Source organism: Dermacentor silvarum, chromosome 2 (genome assembly GCF_013339745.2).
Source record: "Dermacentor silvarum isolate Dsil-2018 chromosome 2, BIME_Dsil_1.4, whole genome shotgun sequence".
Lineage (NCBI taxonomy): Eukaryota > Metazoa > Arthropoda > Arachnida > Ixodida > Ixodidae > Dermacentor > Dermacentor silvarum.
Window position 1 is genome coordinate 147,448,263 of NC_051155.1, and position 23,712 is coordinate 147,471,974.

Genomic DNA, 23,712 nt, shown 5'->3' on the forward strand with positions numbered 1-23,712 from the left:
GCTATCGATGGTTTGAAACGCCGCTTTCGAGACCTTCTGCGTCACTCACGAACACACTGCGCGATCGGATGTGAAAAGGGAGAAACTATAATTTTGTTTTCTAAGCAGTTCACTTTTTTCCCGCCAGGCGGTGATTTTTAAACGCACTCCGAAGTTTCGTGATCGTCAAAGCAGAATGCAAAAATGTCCGGCTCCAGAAACCGCGCGCGCTTTGGGAGATCGCAGATATTGTGATTCCGCTGCCTTTGCGGCTGATCATATCGATACATCAAATAGCAGCAAGTCAGAGGACGCTGCGAGTCTGAAAGCAACGATGACGTAAATCAGCCCGGAACATCGGCGGCCGCAGCCCGGCACACCCAACTGTAGTGCTTGCAGTTAAATTTTTGTATCAGAATACCTGTTCAGTGAAAAATTATGATTTTTTTGGAGATAGTGCCTAATAGACGGCAATACATTTTGTATATCTCATAATTTTCATAACATTTTTTTTTCTTAGTAGATACAAGCGTGTCTTTAAAAACTTTGTTCAATTTTATCGCACAATGTTGATTTTAACAATTTGATTTTTTTTATGACATATATCGTTAATAAAACTTTTATGCGTGAAAAGTGCATTCATTTTGCTTTCTGTTTATGTATTACATTAAATATTGAGTGCAGTAGTTCCTTCAGAAAAAAAAACATCTGTCGTAACATACAAAAAAACACCTATTTCAAACCCCATGGTAGGGAAAGAGTTAAGTTGAAAAATTCTTAATAATGATGCTGCGATAGACAATTTTTATTATCTGTTCCCAAACAACAACAAAGTTCAGGAAATTTAGGTCCCTTATCTTCCTGATTTCTCTTTTTTCTGAATGCAGGGCTTCTAACAACATTCCCACAAGTGATGAGTTCCTGACTGTATTGAAGTGCACTGACAACATAAGTGAGCTGGAAGCTGTCAAAGAAATCGTCCTCCAGGAAATTGCTGTTCAGCGCTCAAAAGACACTGGAGGCGATGACGGTAAGAAGCGGAGTCATTGTGGCAAAATATAAAATAATATTTAAAATTTATAAATCACTATAGGATATTTTTTTCCTAACATGGTTATAAATTGTCTATCTGAACCCGCTTTTTCTTATGTAAGGAATGTTGACACATGTATGTAAAAATAAACATGTGCAAAGCCACCATACTGTACATTTTTTTTCGCACTACTAGCACTCTTGGCAAGAGAGTAACAATAACAAAGAGCTAACAGTTGTGCTACTTATAAAATAGTCACACAATTAATCAATGGCATTTAATTTAGACACATGGTCCCACTGAAAAACAAAGCAAGACTAGTTTGTCAAAAGCAACAAAACATTTCCAGCACAATTACAAAGAGCGCGCTTGAATGTGTGTAGCACTGTGCTGCTAGATGACTGCCAGAGGAACTATACTCCAAGCGCATTTCTGCCATGGTCGTGGACGTTGCTGTGAGGTTCCGTATAAAGTCCAAACAGGGTAACATCGTCGCAGCACGCCGTACTCTGTATATGCGAGTGAAAGCTTTGCGAGCATTGACAGTGAAATATAGGTCAGTGAAACTTTTCTGTGAAGTAGTTTAACATTACGTACCCTTTCTTGTAGCACATATCCTACGCCACCTTAATTACTATGAGTAATTCTTGTGTTAACTGTGCTGGAAATGTATTGTTGCTTTTTACAAACTAGTCTTGCTTTGTTTTTCAATGGGACCATGTGTTTAAATGCCATTAATTGTGTGACTATTTTATGAGTAGCACAACTGTTAGCTCTTTGTTATTGTTCTTCTTCTTTCTGGGGTTTTACGTGCCAAAACCAGTTCTGATTATGAGGCACGCCGTAGTGGAGGGCTCTGGATTAATTTTGACCACCTGGGGTTCTTTAACATGCACTACAACGCAAGCACACGGGCGTTTTTGCATTTCGCCTCTATCGAAATGCGGCCGCCGGGGCCGTTACTCTCTCGCCAAGAGTGCTAGTAGTGCAAAAAAAATGTACAGTATGGTGGCTTTGCAAGCGTTTATTTTTACTTACACGTGTCAACATTCCTTACATAAGAAAAAGCGGGTTCAGATTGCCCCTTTCATTTACACACGCCTGTGTCAGCGTACCTTTTATTTGCTGACAAAATTTTCACCATTTGAACAGATACTGTGATCAAAAAGCAGCTGAACAGCCTGCATTATGTGAAAAAGGTTGTGGAGAACAGGCTTCAGCGTCTCTATGATGGAAGCCTTGACACAGATTCCACTGGTCTACCTTCCGTGAGTATTGACCTGAAACTTCTTTCTTTGTTGTGCCTTATCATAAATGTCAAATAATTAACCAGAATTAACAAGTGCTGTTATGAACTCCTGTAGTGGTATCATTACTAAGCGGACAAATAACCATAATATAGGTTGATCGCACCCTCTTCAGCCCTTGCATTTGTGGTGTACAGATTATAAAAAATATCTAGTTAAAGTGGTTAAGTGTTCCTGAAGTGTTCTTCATTTAGCATTTATATCTGCTTTGTTGCACTAAACCTTGGGATTTTCAGGTTATGATATATATTAAAAAGAAAAAGCAAGGCTTTGAAGACAATTTAAGTTATATTCTTAAGCTGGCAGTCTGAGCTGTTCATTCTTTTGACTAAAGCACCTTGTTACAGTCGACGACCGATAATTCGGACTTCACAGGGAACATAAATAGGTCCGAACTATCGAATGTCCAAAAAACGAATGTGCCCCAAAAAAAATGTAATTTTATTTACGTTTTTCTTTACGTTATTACGTTTTTCCTTTACGTTTTCCTTTACGTTATTTATGTTTTATTCCTTGCCCATGTGCAAGGAAGTGGTCGATTCGTTGCTGCACACACTTACGCTTACGTGCAACCAAGTACGCCTATATTTCTGCCGGTTTTCTGTTGTCACTGTACGCTGATGCAAGGACTGCAAAGGCTCAGGTCAGATCCTGACGGCACATCATCATCCGAGTTATAGTCGCTGTTTGACAGTGGGAGACCACTGTCAAAAACACTTGCTCAATTATTTCGTCATCGTTCAATTCGGCACACAACACTGCACTGTCGACGTCTGCAAAGTCTTCAAATGTAACGGCGGCAGGAATCGGCACACCGCAGCCTCGCAGGTCATCAATGATGTCCGCATTTGAGCTCTTTGTGGTAGGCGGCAGTTCAAGCTCTTCAGTTGCGGAGTCGGGGTCATTCGGACTACAACTTCACTCATTCGGAGTTAGACTGCAAGGGGACCGTTGGTGTCATTTGACGCGGCAAAGTGCTGTCTGGAACGCCAACTAAACAAACAGAATGGCGAAAGCGGGCCATGCCACCATTAGCTGGGATGCCGGAATATGATGTGATGATCGCGATGTCAATGCGACCTCACAATTCAGGCAAAGCATCCAAGATCAGCATTTGTAATTTAATTTGAGGCATAGTGCTGCGACCAAGACAAGGCCTCAGGGATTACCATTTTATGTGTAATCTCTGATGCCATACTTGATACTGTGTATCTCTGAGACCATACTTCATGTCTCATCGAGGTTGCCAGAGGAGATAATGGCGGCAGAATCCGCGTGCGCTACAGTCATGGACGAAGTCCGGATAATCGAATGTAGAGCTGGCGGCTGTCCGAAATATCGGTCGTCTTTACACATTAAGTCTACGGGGCCATTGGCGGTTCCGCGAAGCTGTCCGAATTACTGAGCATGTCCGGATTATCGGTGTCCGATTTATCGGTCGGCGACTGTATATCACTAACCCGAGTGTCACTATGTGAATATGTGCACGGCTATTTGTGAAAATTTATCAGAAAAAATTTCATTTGCATGATAAAGGCTGATGTCTTCTTTCTTTTCTGCTTAGCAAATTGACTGGAAGAAGCTGACAGCTCCAGGAGTTGAGTTATTCCAATTGCCATTTGATGTTGTTCTGGCAAACAACATTGCATTATCTTATTTCATAGGTAAGTCCAGTCCCAGGTCATAAATGGTTCCCTGCCCCAACTTGCTTACATTTTGTAGGTGATATCCTGCATATGCAAACCTCGGCACAGTTTCAGATGTCTGCATGTTGCAAATTCCTATGCAGCTGGCTTTCCTGCAATAAGCAAATCTGTCGGGAGAAGCCCACTTTTTGAACTCATCGCAATAGCCTGTCTGCCTGAAGTATTTGTGTTGCTGTGTAAACAACGATGTTACCTTGGCAATGGGAGTGTTGTATTATATAAATTGATAGTAAGCAAAGGCTCAGCATCCAAGTGAAACCTGGGTCTTCTCAGTTTAAGACTGGCACTTGACCGATTACGTCATCAGAACATCGCATGCCTGTGTACACTCTTGTTTGTCTTGTTTCTTTTTTTCTTTACCTCTTCTGTAGTAAGTTCACAACTGTAAGATTGTCATGATAAAATTTATTGTTTTTAACTGTGATATTTGCAGCTGATACTTTGATCATCTCAAACAGATTATGAATTTTCAGTCATGAGAATAAATCCTAAGCACTGACCATTTGTTAGTAAAACTGAAGTATAAAGTGCTTTTTTCCACAGAGTACATGACCAGTATTGGAGCACAAAAATACATCTCATTTTACCTTCATGCTGAGGTAAGTCCTGCCTGCAACTGGTACCTTCTCACCTTTCCATACTGGTCTTGGCTCAAATACAACATCTTCTGATGGCCATAGTTGCAAAGACGTCTTTTTTTATTTCTTTTACAAGGGCTTCAAAGTGTCAGCGGAACAGCTACTAAGCCAAGCCCATACTGAAGACAGAAACACAAATCTTGAATCTCTAAGGGAAGCTGCAGCTAACATTTACGACACGTACATCTCTGAAACAGTAAGGATGAATTACGCTTTCTTTCGTATATTAGCCAGTGCTTCTTCTACTTTTTAAGTAAAGTCCAGCTGAAGCATGAATGAGAGACAAAAGTGTGATGGTTTATTAGTGCATGAGCTAAATGTGTTGTCGATGGCTGGTCAAGAATGCAACAGCAAAATCCCCTTGCAGGGTACATGTATGCATGCACCATATTAATACAGTAGAATCTCAGTTATATGAACCTCTCAGAACAGCGAAAAAATTCTTGTCATCCGAAACTTGTACTATCACCCAAATATGCAAAATATCGCAAAATTAAGGGGTATGCTGCAATGAAATGCACAACTTGCTCAAAATTTCTACTTTCTTAATTTTTTTTCCTGCAATCTTAAGACCACAAAGTAAGATAAACAGGAGCGCCGACTCCGCCGCCGCGCAACGCATTCACTCGGGACAAACCGTGTAACGCTAAATTATGCATCTCGTAGCGCCATCTGTCGAGGCGCATAGAAAACACTCAACAGCTTGCTTCCATGTACGCATGCGCTGAGTGCCGGAGACCAGCGGCTACGGCGGCGCAGAACCAGCAGCGCGGCACCCATAGAGCGTGTAATCTGCTACAAACGTGGACCCTCGGCCGTCTCAATTTGACAGCAATCAAACACAATATTCTCTGCGCACAAATAGTAAAAGCGCAAATAAACACACAGTAGCGCTTTTATGCACGCATACGAAACATTTTTAGATGTCTTTAGAGGAAACAGATGATAAATGATGCTGTACAAAAAGACACAACAGAAGTACTTGTTTTTCACTCCTCTACGTCTCTGCGGAAGCAAAGGTGCGAAATTTTCGTCTTCCTCGCTTTGTTTACCATGTCTGGAGTATGTTTATTCATGCCTGACGGAACAAGGTATCTTGATACTTGTGCGTGAAGAGACTGAGCAACAGGACAGTGTTTTGTTCCCGGCTGTAAATCTGGTTATAGCACAGGACGCGAGATGTTTTCGCTCTTCGCTTAGCCATCTGATCTTCAACTACTGCACCAGTGGCGTAAAAAAATTTCTGAAATAAGCGAGCGCTTGAAGCAATGGACAAAATATGTGCGCAACACTTCGAGAAGCAGCTTATTTTTAATAGTTACTTCAGCAAGACAAAGGCGATGTCTTACTAGATGTAAAGAAAGTGCCTCGACTTCGAAGCGAAGCCATTCCTTCAATTTGTTTAGGGAAGCCTGGCGTAGCTCAATGATGCTGAATACCAGGAGGAACCAGAAGACGCCAATGCGGCAGGACGAGAGGAGCTCAATTTAAATTTGTCTACAACTACACACAGTGCAGGTGCCTTTCCTTGTCAAGAGACATGCCGTAATGTAGAGAGAGAGAAAGAAAGGGAAAGAAATGCAAGGAGGTTAGCCAGCGTAAATACCGGCTGGCTACCCTGTAAATTCTCAGCCTCGCCTTCGAGATGATTCCCCCAGTTATGCAGACACATAATCAGAGCTTCTCTTGTGAAATAATAAGCAGGAAACACTGACAGGAATTCCCAATTATTATGTTTAATGAGAATGTGGCGATTCTGCTCTGCTCGCAAGAGAACCGGGCGACACGAAAAGCACCGCGAGAAACAAAGAAGCAAGCGAAGCATCTTAGCACTTGATGCGTGCTCAGATAAAAAACAGTAATAAACGTCAGCTTTTGCATAAAAACTTCTTTTCACTGTCGTCTGTCATTGCTTAAGACCACCCGAACTGCGTTATATCGCCTTAGCATTTGCTATAGTTTTTCTTTCCGTCTTAGTTTCCGTAATTTGTTTATTTTCTGTTCCTGTGCCTTGTGCCTTTCTGTTCCATGTAGGCCACCTGACAAATGGCCTGCATTTGGCCTGTATAAAATAAATTAAATAAAATGATACATAAATTGTTTCTCCTGCTAACGTCACTCCGTGAACCGCAAGAGCTATGTGCACTACAGGCGTCAGGGTGTGCGCGGAGCAGGCGACAAAACGGATAGGCAAGCAGGCACCGCGAGAGAGTCCCCGCGCCTTTGCTCCTTCGGTCTGTCTGGCCCGCCTCTCCGCTGCAAAGTTTTTCTTCATTCGTAGCGCCATCTGGCGAACACGCTGTGAAGCAGGAACCGGCGTTTCAGAATGTGTCCCTTCCAGACGAGCGGAGTCGGCGCTCCTGTCTTATCTTACTCCGTGCTTAAGACTTCCTTATCTCATGGCAAGATATTTAAAAGAAATATGCACTAGAATTTGAAAAAATTGCACTTATTTAGTGTGCTGTCTTCCAAAGCGGGAAGAAAATTGGGCCTCTGGAGGTGCTATCGCACCGTTGATCGTCCGAGCACAGTGTTCCATGTACGTTGCGCCGCCATCTTGGTATTGCCATAAACACAGGAGATAGGAGATTCTTATAGTTGTAGCGCTGTATTTCTCCATGCAAAAATAAAGCAACAAAAGCAAGCACGAACGTGGAAAACTAGTGTCACGATTCGTTTCTGCAGTCACGTGGCACGCAGTGAGCGCTCCCATAGGCTGACTCGAACTTGAATCACTGACAAGCTTGTTTCTCGCACATTTTGGCAGCAGCAAGCTGTGCACTTCGTGTGTTCCAAGGCCAACATTTCAATATCTACTTGGTTCTCTCGAGTTCCTTTCGTTGCTGTGCCCTATCTGCTCCATGATGGTAATAAAGACACGATTGCGCAAGATAAGGGAATCTGTTTGCCTTTATTTGCGGCCGCGAAGCTACTTCTTATCGTGCAATCTGACAGGTGCAAAGGTAGAAAAGTTGCAAATTGTCATCGGACACCGAAGACGACGGAACGCATGTAATACAGAGTGAATGCCACCAATCTTGCTGGTGTGGCAAGACTAGGTCATGTGTGATTGCCAGCTTCTGATAAAGTTACAAGGTGTTTGCAAACAGCTGAGAAGTTTGAATGATACGACACAAAGCAAAAGCTTTGTTTCTTTTGGAAGGGTGGGGCGGGAGTTGGAGTCATGGCAAAATGACTTAGGCCGCCCTGGCAGCAACAGAATTGTGAACTGCGCATCAGTGCAACCACTCTGCCGACCGCTCTACCAACGCACTGGGGCCTCCTCGCCTGGCTTCCAAAATTCGTATCGGGCGTGATCGTATCATCGTGATTCTACTGTACACTTTCTGATTCCCCTTCCTTCTCTACGCTGCCCAAGGCCCTGCTTTTGCACTGCTCAGGTGCTGCGTGATGAAATTCCACATAACAATGGTACATAACAACCAGTACTTCTGTGTTTAGAAGTGGAAATATTCACTCAGCCTTTTGTAGCACACTTCTGCAACTAAAGCCTGCACCTGTTTACATTGTTGGAGACCAGTGTTATCCCTCTCCTGTCCCTTTCAAATGCCTCCAGTACTGTGCTTGTGTTTGAGCTGTTGTCTTCTGCAACCTCTCACCTGCCAATACATACTCGTGTGGGTTTTGGGACTGTGGCATGTGGATTGTTGCTGACCAACTGGGCTGCTTTCTCACTATGCCTGCATAGTTTGTGAGGGAGCTATTTTATGGGAGCATTGATGGTCGGAGTGAGGTGACTATCAGGGTTGCTTTTGTGTGAGGAGTCTTTCGTACATTCTTGACTTGTCTCTGATCGCTCTCATACTTGCAGTGAGTCTACTTGCCATGTACAGTCGAATCTTGTTAATTCGAACATGCTTAATTCGAACTTCCGGTTTAATCGAACTGACACTGAACTTCCAGTTTAATCGAACTGACGCTGTGGTCCCGTCAAAGTTATGTGCATTCCTATGGGTGAAAACGCCCGGTAATTCGAACGCAAAGGATTTGCGATGGTTAATTCGAACATACGGCGCACCGACAATGCTCTCAGCAGTGCGCCAAATCACGCGGCGGCGCCTCCGATCGGCATTGCTCCGACACCGCCATAGAGCAAAATCCTAGGAGAGACCCCTCAACGTCGTGCGGAGAAAAGGAAAACGAAAAAAAAATAATAATAATAACGCGGCGGAATTTTCACTCTCAAATGGCAAGGTCGCCGTTTCACCATTGCACCGGAACACGCGTGTACGTGCCGTCGTCTCAGCCAACGCAACGGCTGCAACGCAGAGGGAAGCAGCGGCAGAGGCCCAGTCCGGCCAACTCCCAATAACGAAAACGAAACTTCAGGGAGCAGGCTAAGCAGGCGCCAGGCCGGCGGGAGCGGGGGCGCCAGCACAGTGATGGGCGCGCACGGATTCAGTCGAAGGTGGGGGAGCTACGAGGGAGTTGAGAGAGAGGGGAGGGGAGCCACCGAAGCGACGGTGTTGCTAAGGCCAAAGTCCGCTTCTCTGCCACCCTCCTCCCTCACCTTCGATGTTCTCTGTGCGCGCCTGTCGCCGTGCCGCCCGCTCCATGAAGTTTCGTTTTCTGCTGTTATCGGGAAGCGAGCGTTAGCCGGCGTGGGCAGTTTCGTGGTCCTCGCTCGCGATGTGCTTGCACACCGCATTTCATGACTCGCACTGTTCGTACATCGTGCATGAATGCTTCAAAAATAAGGCCTTCTTTTAATTCGAACAAATTTTCGGGCCCCTTCGAGTTCGAATTATCGAGATTCGACTGTATATTTAATGCGATTAGCATTCTCTGCCTACTTCAGCTGTTTTGAGCCTGTTCTATCTATCTAGCCTCTTATGACGACCGAGAGACCCAAGTTGTCTACCTGCTTGGGTCACTGGGTTACTGGTCGTGATGCCATCGTGGTCGGTCCATTGTCATCATTCCAGCTTCATTATATCTTACTCTCGTCATGCCATTGTCATCGCGCCTTCTAGGCTGACCCAGTGGTCCAAGTTGTCTACAGCTTGTGCTACTAGGTATGGCTCGTGGTTGTTGCATCACCGTCATTTCAGCTTTGTCATAAGACACTCGTTATGGCGTCGTCGTCATGCCATCGTTGTCATACAGTCGTCATGCATTTGTTGTCGCACCACCATAGTGGGCACGTGCCGTCAAGGTCATTCAATCGTTATCATTCCAGCTTCCTGATCTGACTCTCATCATGCTGCTGTCGTCACGCCTTCTACTCCGACCCAGTGATCCAAGTTTTCTAATAGCTTGAACAACTAGTTATGTGTTTGGGGTCGTGATGCCCTCATGGTTGTTGCATCATCGTCATTCCATCTTTGTCACCCAACTCTCGTCATGCTGTCGTCATCATGCCATCGTCGTCACAGAGTCATCGTTGTGCCGTTGTTGCTACGCTGTCGTTTTATCATTGTCGTCACTTCAAGTAACCTCATCCCATTGTCATCATGCCATTGTTATCATACCACCTTCATTGTACTATCGAAGTCAATCTTTCTTTGTCATTCTACTGTAATCATACTATCCCCATTCAATCATAATTACATCGCTCTTGTCATGCTGTCATTGTCAGACATTCGCTGTCATGCCTCCATTGTCAGACCGTCATCATAATGCTGTCGTGGCCATGCAGTCATCGTCACTTCAGCTTTGTCATACAACTCTCGTCACTGCACAGTCGTCATACAGGTTCCATGATACAGTAATCGGCACGCCATCATCAGCATATACTCGTCGTCATCCCATTGTCCTCATGCCGTTGTCGTGCCATCATTGTCACTACATTGTCGTCATGCATTTTTTGTCATACCAAAAGCACAGGCCGTCACTTACAGACAGTTGCAGACTAGGACATACATCACACCAACAACACTAAGCAGGATCAACCCTGACCTTCCTACTGCATGCCCACACTGCGGCCACGAATACAACAACTTCGGACACATGCTCTGGCTGTGCCCTGCCAACGCGGGCACGGACTTTCATGACCAGTCCTCCTGGGACTCAGCGCTCAGAAGTACAGAGCTCATCGCTCAGCTCAAGGCTGTCCAGAGGTCCCGGGCCGTCGCCGAAGGACTCTGTCTACCGGCCCCGACCTGGGTGGAGCCACCAGATTGATTGGCGGGGCCTCCAGCCCCGCTTTAATTCTTTCTCCTCAGGACCTCAATAAAGTTCGTACTCACTCACTGTCATGCCATTGTTGGGATGCCGTCGTGGTCATTTTATCAGCATCATTGTAACTGCAATATCCGACTCTCATCATGTTGTCATGATCATACTGCTGTCATCATGCCTCGTTCGTCACGCTGTAGTTTCACTGTCGTCATCACATCAGTATCGTCATCCCATTGTCGTCATGCCGTCATCTTCATACCACCTTCATCGATCCATCGACATCATTTCTTGTTCGTCCTTCTATCGTGATCATGTTGTCATTCAATAGTTATTATTCTGCCGTTTGTATTCCAACATCGTCATTGCGTCATTGTCACACAGACGCTGTCATGCATCCGTTGTCATACCGTCTTGGTTGTTCCATTGTCATCATTCCCACTTCTTCAAATTGTCGTTATACCCTCGTCGTCACACCACCATCATCATACAGTCATTTCATTGTTGTCATTATACCACTGGAATATTTTAAGAATCGACATATCATTCTCATCATGCCATCGTCCTTATACCCCTTGGTCGTTTGACTGCTATCATTCCTTCTTCTGACCATTCCATCGACACTGAGTTGGTGTTATACAGTTGTCGTCATGCTTCCATGTCTATGGGTGACCTTGGCAAGCGAGTGCCATAGCAAATCGGGACGATATCGGAATATGTGGCATATAGCCGAAGCAATGAAAGTCTCAGAATTACCACTGCATGTGTGAAATAAACGTGACTTCAGGGATATGGTCTGTCGCTGCATTGCTTGCTTTCTATTCTCGTTACCGTCGACAGTCATCGTGAGATGAGTTCTGATGTAAGATTCTTTCTCTCATACCACTAGATGTTATGTATGGTACCCACTCGCTACTGAACTGAATGCAACTAATAAAGGGGGCAAACATAGATGCACATTTGCATTGGCATTACAACAAACGTATATCTAAAGGTGTTCTATTACTTTTCACTGTCATCTATGTGCAAACAGGTTTAGAAGTTTATGGAATGCAGGTTCCTCGAGAAAGTTGAAGGTCAACACATATTTAGCTTGGAGCCTAAAACTGGGCTACGCTATGTTGGTTGCATGTTCTAGTAAGTTTAGCTCATTTGATATCCAGGCTGCATGCCCTCGCTCCAGAAGTATTCTGCTTTTTACTTTTAACTGCTAAACATTTACCCTGTCTGTACAGCTTTAGACATTAAATTAGTCAAACAATTTTGGACTTTGTGTCATCTTTGCTGCTTCCATGTGTCCCACAAGGTTTGTTGAACTCTTTCTAAAAATTGCTGTCATCTAACTTGTGCATTGTGTCCACACTCAGGCCACATCCAGGATCAACATTGATGAAGTACTGGCTAAGAAGCTGCTTCGAAAGCTTCGAGTTGAGACGCCAGACGAGTTCTGGTTTGATGACATCCAGCAGAAGGTATGCATGGCACATCAGTATCCAAGACCAGTATTACTGCTCGTTTTCACAAGTTTGTGAAGTGACATTTGTTGCATACATGCAGGCACCATAAGCAAGGACCTACTTCTGAGCAGTGTTTTAAAGCAAAACTTTTATAATTAAAACATAGAGATATCACAAGCGACTAAATAGAGCCTGTCACAAGCATGCTGGGCATACTTTTTTGTTATTCTGTGAATTATTCATGTGGATTCCTATAATACTACATGAATTCACAAACCTATAGTGTCGTTCTGCCTGCTCATTTTTGAAGATCTTAGGGATGTTCTGACACTGTAGAAATTGTACTGCATTCTCATTTTTATTTCGATGTGGCATGATCAGGCTTAGTTAATTTTTTACTGATAAAGATGAACTGTGTTGTATTCTGATGTAGTCAAACACTGAACTTGGAGTTTCATGAACTCAACAGCCCGAAGACAAAAGATTGTTTGACTCGCTTACCGGAACCAAGTCATTGCTGCGATAGCAGAAAAATGGAATTTTGACCTTCATTTTCTCTTCTAGTAATCAACTGCTTACCATAAAATTATCAGACATAAGAGTTTTGAAAGGATACATTATCAGTCTATACAAATTTGGTGTTTCTTTTTCCTGCCCCTTAAAGTTTAAATGCCTAAAAGGAACCACATCACTAGGTTGAGTACGCAACCACAAATGCCAAGGCTGTGCACTGATGAACTAGATCTTGTTATTATTTTTTGAATGCTTAACGCGACAGCGTTAATGGCCCTGTGTCGCAGAAAATCCATGTCGATGTCAGTGTCTGCGTCGGCGTAAGAATCGACGTCTGGCGGAAATGATCATGCCGAACCACATCATCCCGAACCACCCCGACCAGGCGGGCCCTTCGGATGGCGCAAGGCATTAGTGAACAAAAATTTAATTTCTCAAAGTAAAATCCGTCAGAAAAATCGTAAAGTACGACTTAACCACAACCTACAGACGTGATAGTGTCGGATTCTAATTTGAATATACGAGAAAAAAGCCTGATAAGCAGCCAGGGACCTTTGAATGCTATCGCGTTACACTCTTAAAGGCGAAGTTTAAGCGTCCTCCAATTCTGATATTGTTTCGCTGTACTTTGGTTCTAGGCAACATTGACCGCGGTCCGGTACAAGCTCGAGGAAACAATAGACGACAACCACGTGTACACTCGGAAAGCATTTATTACGACTGCAACTAACACTTCGAGCAGGCCAGCTAGCTATATAGTTGACATCGCTGAGGGTTCCCTCGAAAAGAATAATACACTAGGTAAAGAAGGGCTTCCGACTTACCAACTGGGGAATACTGGGGGGCCGCGGCGTTTGCCGCGGCAAGAACGCGGTTGACTAACCACGTGCGGGAATACGGGAGCGGCGGCGGAGACTTCCGCCATCGCCGCTTGCTGGGGACCAAAGAGACCCGGGCGATATCAGCGGGATCTCACGTGACCCACCCGGTGGCGCTGATAGCGCTTGCGATTCCCGCGCGCCGCCCGTGGAAGGAAAGTTTCCCCTCTCCCAACTCTCCCTGGCACGCATGCGCTTGACGCGACGTTCGCTGCCCGTGCGGCGGTTATGGGACCCGAGAATTCCCACACACTCTTACAGGCGAAGCTTAAGGGTACTTCAAGTTATTTTTTTAAATTCTTCTATAAGTTTGAGGTTTTCTTGAATACAGGATCTCCGTCGATCATTGCAGGTGGCTCAGATCATGCAGGAGGAGCAGCATTTTCCTAGCTTCATGAAGTCTGAGGGCTACATCAAGTTGCTAGCTGAGCTTGACCTCCTGAAGGATTTCGGCTCCAAGTCGGATGAAGAAGGTAAAGGACACTCTTGAAATGCTTCTTGCTTCAGGGTTGCAGCAGTAGCTGTGTACCATACTTTTGCACTTATAAGCCACATGAAAAATAGTAAAAATTGAACTGTAAAGTCGGAGTGCGTGTTATATGTGGATTTCTTCTGGAGGTGTAGCTTCAAGGCAATATGAGGCGCACACTGCTGAAAAACCGTTCCTCCAGGCTGAATTCTCCGCCATTTAAGGTTTTGTTGCCTCCTAGGGAACCCCGCCCTCTGGAGACCCACCCCCCTGGGTTGAACTCCCTCTTGCCCTCTTTCATTTTCGCCCATTCTCTTTTCAGGTAGCCATTTTGAATTTTGGCTGTGTTAGTAGTTAGCAAATAGTGCACATGGCATCAGCGAACTAAAACTGATTATCTCAAGCAGGCTAAGTGACTATTTGTCACCTCCCCGTTTTAAATGGGAAGCCAATAAATGATGATCATCATCATCGGCTCACAATGAGGTGCGCTCGACGGCAGTCCTCCACAGCGCTGCAGAAGCTTAACATTATCAGCGTTGCTGAAAGGGTGGGAAACACTGTTTGAAGACAAGAGGTAAACAAGTCATGCGTCCTCGAATTGAGATTGTTTTTAAAAGATTTGAGTGTTGTAAGCAGTCATTACAACAGATTACAGTGGAATCTCGATGATATGATCACGGCTAATACGAATTTTCGGATGATACGAATTTTTCTGTGGTCCCGGCCGAGCCCCATTATTTTGCATCGTGCTAGAGAACAGTTGTTACGAATCTATTTTCGACCCGCGTCGGTTGATACGAATAAACGCCGTCCCACCGACGGCCGCGAAAGAGAACAGCGTGCAGTGACGCGCTTTCTCCTTTTCTCTTTTGGTGCAGAGGGGCGCACGCGGCGCCGGACAGCGCGGCGGCCGTGACTGGGCGCGAAGAGTTTGACGCGGTGGCGCTTTTCTTGCTTTTGCGCTTTTCGTGGGGAAGTGCGGTCTATCGCTTCAATGGAAACTGAGCGGCGTAACCACAGCGCATACAAAGGTCAGAGCCGTGTGGAGATCGCTTTCAAGATACGGTGCGCTCGACAACCCCGACAGCCGGCACAGGCATAAAGTTCAAGAACGCATTTGTTGGCAGAGTAGAAGCCACCACCCCCCCTCCTCCCTCCTTCCCTCCCTCCTGTGCTGCCTTCCCGCTTTGCTCCTTTCGCGTGGGAGATTGCGTCGCCAGTTACCCTTGCGCCCGGTTGCAAAATACGCATTTGGTGCCCCACAGCACAGCGTCACCCCCCCCCCCGGCCTTTCGCGCGACGGAAGCAGGGCCGGGCTCGACTGGCGCGCCCAGCCGTGACGGAAGTCGCGTTTGTTCTCCGCTGTGTGTTCGCTCTCCGTGCATGAAGGCGCGCGTCCCCTGCGCGAAAGGTGCGCTTTCACTCTCATATACGGCGCGCGGCGACGATTTTATCGCCCTTGGACTCATGCTCCACGTCTCATGCTCCTCCTCCGCATCGCCCTCGTTGATCTCCTCTCCCGTCGGTGGGCGCACCTCGTTGAGAAGCGTGCTCGCTACCGCCCTTGTCAGCGAGATTTTCCAGCGGAAGCCTCATTATAACCGGTATTTCGCCTCACGCGGCTGCACTGTAAACGGTACGCGTATACATCGAGTTCTATGGGAGGGTAAACGGGAGTTAGAAAAGGCCGCGTTCTAGCGATTTTTAGATTATATTCCCGGATATGGTAGGCAGGCTGCACATGTTGAACGAAAGTTCAACACCCAGGGATAAATACTACCTCTGGGGGCTTGGCTAAAAGTCTTGAATGAGAGAACAGTAAAGCCTTTGCTGTCATGATCATTTACCCACTTTTCATTCATTCCCGTCGGGACCTATGTCGCACATTTTGGAAGCCGCGCAACAGCACTCATACGAACGAATGCATAGTAAGTGATTTATTTCAGAAAGCTTCCTTTATTCCGGAGGCTGTTCTCCAGTTCACAGTCTCTCCAGCCAATATCACGCTGTGTGTGATCACCACAGGATTCTTTCTCTCTGGGTCCTAATTTTCACTTTCTTCAAGGGACACTAAAGAAAATTACTAAATCAGTTTGAACTGATAGATTATTCTTTTAAAGCTTTATTTTCGTTAATTTCGTGGTATCTAGGTAATAGGTTGAATATTACAAGACAAAGGGAAGGTCAATGTTCCATCTCCCGAGTTTCACTGCCGAAACCCCACTGTTGATACGTCAGTGTAGTCACAAACTTTCTCATATTTGAGCCGTTGTGGCACAGTGAAAGTTTTCAAAACTTGCTAAGTTCAGTGTTCAACTCTCTTAGAATGCACTTATAGCCCAGATTTACGGATGAATAATTAACTAGGCTTGGGAAGACGCTATCAAAATGCATGACGTCACAGTGAGCTGGTGTGGGAACTTCAGCGCAGCAGCCCCACCTGCCTTTCATTTTTACGTCTTTTCTGGCTAACCAAGCTGCCTCTCACAGTGAGAATAGCTTTTTTTGATATTGAACTAGAAGGTCAACTTTAGGGATGGGTGAATATGAACGTTTTCGAATACAAATCGAGTATGAATAGTAAGTATCGAATATCTAAAGTCAAATGCAGACGCACGCATTTACAGCAGGAATATTTATTACAGTATAATTAGGTACAACACCTGCACTGACTCGTGCAAAAAACACAGCAAACAATCAGAGACAAAGGATAAGTTTAAACACAGGGTCACTAATTGTGATATAAAAAAACCTGCACGAATAGCCTCTCAACAACTTAAGAGCTTGGTTGCAAACAAGCTTTCCATAAAAGAATGGCTGCTCTACAGCTAGCTTTTCAAAAACACTAAATAAACGGTTACAAGCAAAAAGGATGAGAAGTTGTGGAAAAAAGAAAAAAAAAGCAAGCTGCTGAAGGACTTGTATGCCGTAGACACATGTAAAAGGGCCCGTTCCAAGGATAACATCACAAGTTGCAGCTTAAAAGATAAAACTGCTATACATCACTAGACGGCCAAAAACAGTAAATGACATACTACACGCAAAAATCGCAGGTCGTTGTGTAGCCTTGCACTGCGAAACTGGAAACAAAGCTTGCATTCTTAATTTTTTTTTTCTGCATTGCTTTGAAAACTTGTGTCATTGCACTTTTGATTATTTGTGATACTTTGTTTAGCAGATGGAGAACAGTAACCAGACTTTAGCATTTGATTAATTTTGAATATTCAAAAATAGTAGTTCCTTTTCAAATAGGAATAGTTATGTGGGTAGTATTTGATTCGTATTCGAAACTTGCAATATTGCCCACCCCTAGTTAATTTACTAACATGACTCAACTTATTTTTCTCTTTAATGTCCCTTCAAATGCACTCGTCCAAGAATGTTTGCTAATCGAAGGTGAAATGTATTCCTCCTTGGCAATAAAATCATCTTTAGAGCCCTATAAACACACACATTCTTTCCTTAAAATGCATGTGGAGAAACATTGCCATCATCTTGGCACTTCGCGTCATTCAAATCGCATTCGAGCTAATTGAAGTGTGCTGCTAAAAGAAGTGCTGCTCTCATACACAGACACTGTGAAGCGCAACTGTTGATAGTTGAAAAACTTTCCAAAAAGGGCTGCAACAAACACGAAAGAAAAATTCCAGCACATGCAATCGAACATCTGACCGGAAACAATTTCGTGTGTCAGGAGGGGTCCCACATGTGACCGCAACTGCAGGACCTTTCGCTTTTGAGAGTGAACTGGGTGTAATGGCATTTCCTGTAATAAATCTGTTTGCATGAGTACTTCACAATGCATCTGTCATTTTTAATGTTTTGACATTTTCAAGGAAATGTAATCGTGACTTGATTCCAGCCGCGAAAGAATCTTTGTATACATTTGTGCATAGTTTATGCACCAGGGCATTGACCTCTGTGGTACTGTTTGCCGGTGCAGATTCCTTCAGTGGAGCCAAGTCCGCGGGGAGTGGGGTAAGTTGATTTTCATCACATTTTATACCCGCGGAACGATGTGTGTTACTTGTGATTTATTACATACTGCATCTTGTACGAACCCTCTGGTAAGTTGCCAACCAGTCCTCGACGTCTTGGTCGTCAGTCCCGCTGAATATCGGTGGATGACGCTGAGGCAGCATGCCGGGACAGACGGTGGGTTGAGTCTGTGAGGGACCTTGGGTGGTGGTTTCTTCAGCCATCGCTGGTGCTGGAGGCAGCGTACGGCTTTGTAGTTCCAGGTTGTGAGACTAGGAGACTACCCAGCACCTCCACCAAACTGTAAGGGGGTTTATTTACAAGCAGGTTCTACCTAACAACAGCCTTGGCCCAAGAGCGTCGGTCGCTGTCTCGTGCTCTCCGGGCTGCCGGACGTCGTCGTCCTCTCTCAATAGTTCGTGACCCTCTTCCCCACTACATTTATAAAACCAATGTACCCACTCCTGCGGTGGCTTCCAGAAGGCAGCCGGCAGTATCTGATAAATAATAAATAAATAAAATATCTTCCTACGGCAGGCCGGAGATAGGCATTTTCGACAGGAGAGGACATGTATTCAACACATTCACTGTCCCCTAAGCTTCGTCGAGACAGACGCTGCCACTAAAGGGGTCACTGTCGGGATCACCATAGGGAACTGATGCGTGCGTGCTGATGTGTCAAGTTGGGATTATTTGGCGAAGGCCAATTTTTGGATCGAAATAACGAAAGTTTGGGCCCATAGAAATGCACGGGTTCCGGTCGGGATCAAATTAACGCAAGTCTTGCGTATGACGATGAGCAGCTGCGGTACCATGAATTTTTGTGCATGTTATATGGTAAAATGAACTGCTTACTACAATGCTCTCATGCCACTTTATTGGTTATAACAATTAAATCTGGCTACCGGGTGCATGCGCCAAAATTAAAATCAAAATTCTTAAAAAAGATAAATGTGACCCACTGCACACATTCGCTGCACCCGCCTTTGTGCCGCACGCACCGCACGGTACGCCTTTGTTGCAATCGCACCCTTGCTCTCTCCCACCTCCCTTCCACCCCTCCGATGTTGGCGCTGTCGACTGTGTTTTGGAAGAGTGGAAGGGAGATGGGAGAGAGGTGCACAAAGGTGTGAGTAGCTGTGCAGTTTGTGCAGCATGCAGGTGGGTGCAGCAGCTCACGTTCCCCTTTTTTTTTTTTTTCGGTGCAGACATCCATTAGCCGGCTTTAATTGGCATAGCCAATAAGGTGGCTTGGGAACATTGTAGTGAGTGGTTTATTTTATCATAGAACACACACAGAATTTCACGGTTGTGTGGCCACTCATTGTTATATGCGAGTACTGACCGGTAATGCTGTAAGTGGGTTTGGCTGTACTTCTTTCTGTCTGACTAAAATGTTTCGATGGTTGTCCTCTCTGCACTTTTCGTGCAACCCATTTATAGCAATTATTGATTATAACAACTGACTTTCTTGGGCACTTGAGTATTGTTATAAGTGCCTTTGGCTGTAATTGTGTGGTTTCCATTTGTCGCACACTATTCATTTGGCAGTGGAACTTATCTGCTATTTCTTTTCTTCAAGCATACTATTTTTTTTTTTTTTTTTTTTTTTTGCTTAAAGACCGTGCTCTTACGTTTCCCAGGATGACTGTGGCAGCCTCAACTCCCTGGAACAGGAGGACGAGCCCATTGAGTTTCTCATTAAGGAGATGCCCTCGGAACCTCCTGATGCTTCCGAGTCCTCCACCAACAACAAGATGCCAGGAATGTTGCTGCTTGCCAACATATACAACACAGGTCTGGGCACTTGGTTAAGCTTGGCTGGACTTTGTTAGGTTAGGCTAGACTTTGCTGAACTTGTGCAGTCATAAACATTTATCCACTTTGCGGTCATTTAAATCAGAAACTAGTATTTCGCTTACTATTTTGAACTCCATGTAAAAAGAACACTCGTGCGAACGAATGTGTAGTAAGTGAATCATTTCAGAAAGTGTCTTTGTTCCTCAGGCTCTTGTATGGTTTACATTCTACAGCCAGCATCACATTGTGGGTGATCACCACAGGATAGGATAGGAATAAACTTTATTTGTCCAGCGGTTAAGGCTGTTGGTGCCCGGGGCTAGGCTGCCAGGGGTCCATCGCCGGAGAAAAATCTTTCGAGATCCTCGTCAATGGCCCTGGCCCGCTGGACCACAGAAACCACGTTTTCTTGGTCCTCATTGTCACTTTTTTCTTTAGTTCTCTCATTTGAGAATGTTTGCTGGTCATCTGAAAACAGCATATTTAGTTCCTCTGCGCTTAAGTCATCCTCAGATTCTTAAACGCGCACACATTTTTTTCTGTAAAAACACATATGGAGAAAACATTGCCATCCTCTCAATGCTTCATGCCATGAAAAACGCATGTGAATTAGTTCAAGTGTACTGCTTAAGAAGTGCTGACCTTGCAGGCAAATGCTGAAAAGTACAATTTTAAACAACTGAAAAAGCTCACAAAAATACCGCAACAGATGCGAAGAAAAAAAATGTGTACGTGCCGGGCACTTTTTGACATACTGTTAGAAAAGTATCAGGCCTCATTTATTTTTTTTCCCAAACACCTGATGGATATGAAACAAGTGCACTTGCATCAGCCGACCTTGAACCTTCGTGCGCATGCGCAAATTTTTTCCTGCCTGCCGATAGCGTCAGTCGCTGGGATGCAGCGTTTGAGTGAGGTAGTGCGCAGTGCTCTCATCGGTTTTTTTTTTTTTATTGCAAAGAAAATGACGGAGTGACTGGAGCAGCGCTACTGCATCAAATTTTGCCAGAAACTGGGCGACAGCCAAGTGGAAACCATTCGGAAGATTCAGACCAATTTCGGTGACGATGCTATGAGCAGCACACAGATTAAGGAGTGGCACAACCAGTTTAAGGACGGCCGCGCATCGGTGGAGAGCGAGTCACGCTCCGGTCGGCCATCAACATGCTGAAATGACCAAGTCATTGCCGAAGTGAACGCTGGGGTGATGCGGGACCATCATATGACTATCCAAGAAATTGCGGAAGAGGTGGGCATCAGCACTTTTTCTGCGCATTCCATTATGACAGAAGATTTGGCCATGAAGAGAGTTGCGGCGAAATTCGTGCCAAAGCTGCTCACGGTGGAGCAAAAGCAACTTCGTGTTGAAGTCTCACAGGTCATGCTGAATTCCACAAACAGTGACCCCGACTTCATGAACACCATAATCACAGGTGACGAGTCTTAGGTGTACGGGTATGACCCGGAAACCAAATCCCAGTCGTCACAGTATAAGCATTCCACGTCACCAAGACCAAAGAAGGCCCGCCAAGTGCGCAGCAACGTCAAAGTGATGCTGACTGCTTTCTTTGACTCCCGCAGTGTGGTACACGAGTACGCACCACAGGGTCAAACAATCACCAAAGAGTACTACAGGGATGTCCTCCGTCGCCAACATAATGCTGTGCGACGCAAGAGACCGCAGTTGTGGTCCACAGGAAATTGGGGCATCCATCACGACAATGCTCCTGCATATTCCTCGCACTTTATTCAGGCTTTTTTGGCGAAAAACCACACTCCTCTAGTTCAACAGGCTCCTTACTCTCCTGATATGGCCCCCTGCGACTTCTGGATGTTTCCCAAAATCAAGAGGCCATCAAAAGAAGTGCGATTTCAGACAAAAAAGGACATTGTGGCTGCAACGACAGCTGAGCTAAATTTCATTCCAAAAGAGGCCTTCTGGGAATGCTTCCAACAATGGCAGCACCGCTGGGAGAAGTCTGTGGAGTCCCAAGGAGACTACTTTGAGGGTGATTAGTTTTCCAACGCTCCTGTTACGCCAGTTTTTTTTTTTTTTTTCTTCGGCCAAAGGTCAGATACTTTTCTAACAGACCTCGTATGACTGGAACAATAAATGCAAAATGAGACATTCACCCAATCGTAGCAATTGCTACAAAGAAAACCCATACAGGTTCCTCAAAAAAAAAATCCTCACAGTTGAAGAAAACTACGTCCTGCTTCGGGACTCAAACCCGGAACCACCACCTTTCCGGGGCAGCCACTCTACCAACTGAGCGAACCAGGCGGCTAGCAAATGGCAGGGCGAAGTCGAATTCATCGACAACTTGAAGCAAAGGCAAGTGTTTAACGTAATAGTTCAGCGGAAACTCGCTAGGTGGAGAGAAGTAAATGAATGGAAAATGAGACATCCACTCAATCGTAGCAATTGCTACAAAGGAAACCCATTATGGGTTCCTCGAAAGGAAACGCCTCGCAGTGGAAGAAAAATTTGGCCTGGTCTGGGACTCGAACCCGAGACTCCACCACCTTTCCGGGGCAGCCGCTCTACCATCTGAGCTAACCAGGCGGCTAGCAGATAGATAGCAGGGCGAAGTCGAATTCATCGATAACTCGAAGCAAAGGCAAGTGTTTGACGTAATAGTTCAGCGGAAACCCACTAGGTGGAGAGAAGTAATTAAGTGGAAAATGAGACATCCACCGAATCGTAGTAATTGCTACAAAGGAAACCCATACAGGTTCCTCGAAAGAAAAGCCTCACAGTTGAAGAAAAATTCGGCCTGGTCCGGGACTCGAACCCAGGATCCCACCGCCTTTCCGGGGCAGCCGCTCTACCATCTTAGTTAACCAGGCGGCTAGCAGATGGCAAGGCGAAGTCGATTTCATTGACAACTCGAAACAACGGCAAGTGTTTGACCTAATAGTTCAGCGGAAACCCACTAGGTGGAGAGAAGTAATTAAAGTAATTACTTATCTCCACCTAGCGGGTTTACGCTGATTTATTACGTCATGACTGGAACATATTTATTTCAAGCCTCAACACATCAAATTATGGGATATAATGAAGTAGATATCACATTTTTCTCACCAATATCGGTGTGTAATGAATACATATATGCTTATAATGAATATCGGATGAAGTGAAAGTTTGTGTAATATACAACTTCGTTATAACGAGCTCTGACTGTGTTCTCGCCTTTTGGAGGGGGCTCAACACATGACCACACAGTGTTGAGCTAGGCTTCTCTGAAGTTATTGCCAGCTTCAAGGCACAGTGCTGCTGAAGAGTGCCCTGTCTGGGCTAGCTTTGCACTGTGCATTGTTTTGTCTATGCTTAGCATTGCATCATGCTAAAAAATTTCTGAAAGCTGTACGCAGGCATGCCATAGAAAATGCCCTCAAGTTGAGCTGTCTTTGTGGATGAAATGTAACAGCCATGTGAAGAAGCCACTAGTATTTTGTGTATCTGCTTAATTACTTAATTCATAGTTATCAGTTAAATGGTTGATGCAGCGGTTGCATTAGTTCGATGAAACTTTGGTATCTTGGCATCGCTGATTGGCAGCAATGTTGCCCAATTCAGGCACAAGCTACATTTTGGGATTACAGCTACTAAACAATTTGGAATCCAGCCCTAGCTTGCAGCTGATATTGAATTTAAAAAATTCTGCCAAGATTGCAGCTTTCATTTCAATACGATCTTACAAGCATGAAAGATATCACAACATAACTCAAGTAGTGTGTATAGGGTAGCCCCCACTTGTGAGTAAAAATATATATATTTTTTTAAGTTTCACTAAGCATCCCGTGCATACC

At 44.9% G+C, this 23,712-nt stretch overlaps 1 protein-coding gene across 1 annotated transcript in view; it reads left to right on the forward strand.

Moving 5' to 3' along the window:
* The window catches only part of LOC119441887 (sorting nexin-13), a 73,048-nt gene that overhangs the window by 19,823 nt on the left and 29,513 nt on the right, over window positions 1–23,712 (forward strand). Inside the window, exons 10-18 of the mRNA XM_049661699.1 lie at window positions 862–1,009; window positions 2,165–2,280; window positions 3,884–3,983; window positions 4,569–4,624; window positions 4,740–4,859; window positions 12,169–12,273; window positions 14,002–14,122; window positions 18,065–18,099; window positions 19,743–19,896. Of these exons, the coding sequence (XP_049517656.1) occupies window positions 862–1,009; window positions 2,165–2,280; window positions 3,884–3,983; window positions 4,569–4,624; window positions 4,740–4,859; window positions 12,169–12,273; window positions 14,002–14,122; window positions 18,065–18,099; window positions 19,743–19,896 (955 nt within the window). The remainder of the gene's footprint in view (window positions 1–861; window positions 1,010–2,164; window positions 2,281–3,883; window positions 3,984–4,568; window positions 4,625–4,739; window positions 4,860–12,168; window positions 12,274–14,001; window positions 14,123–18,064; window positions 18,100–19,742; window positions 19,897–23,712) is intronic.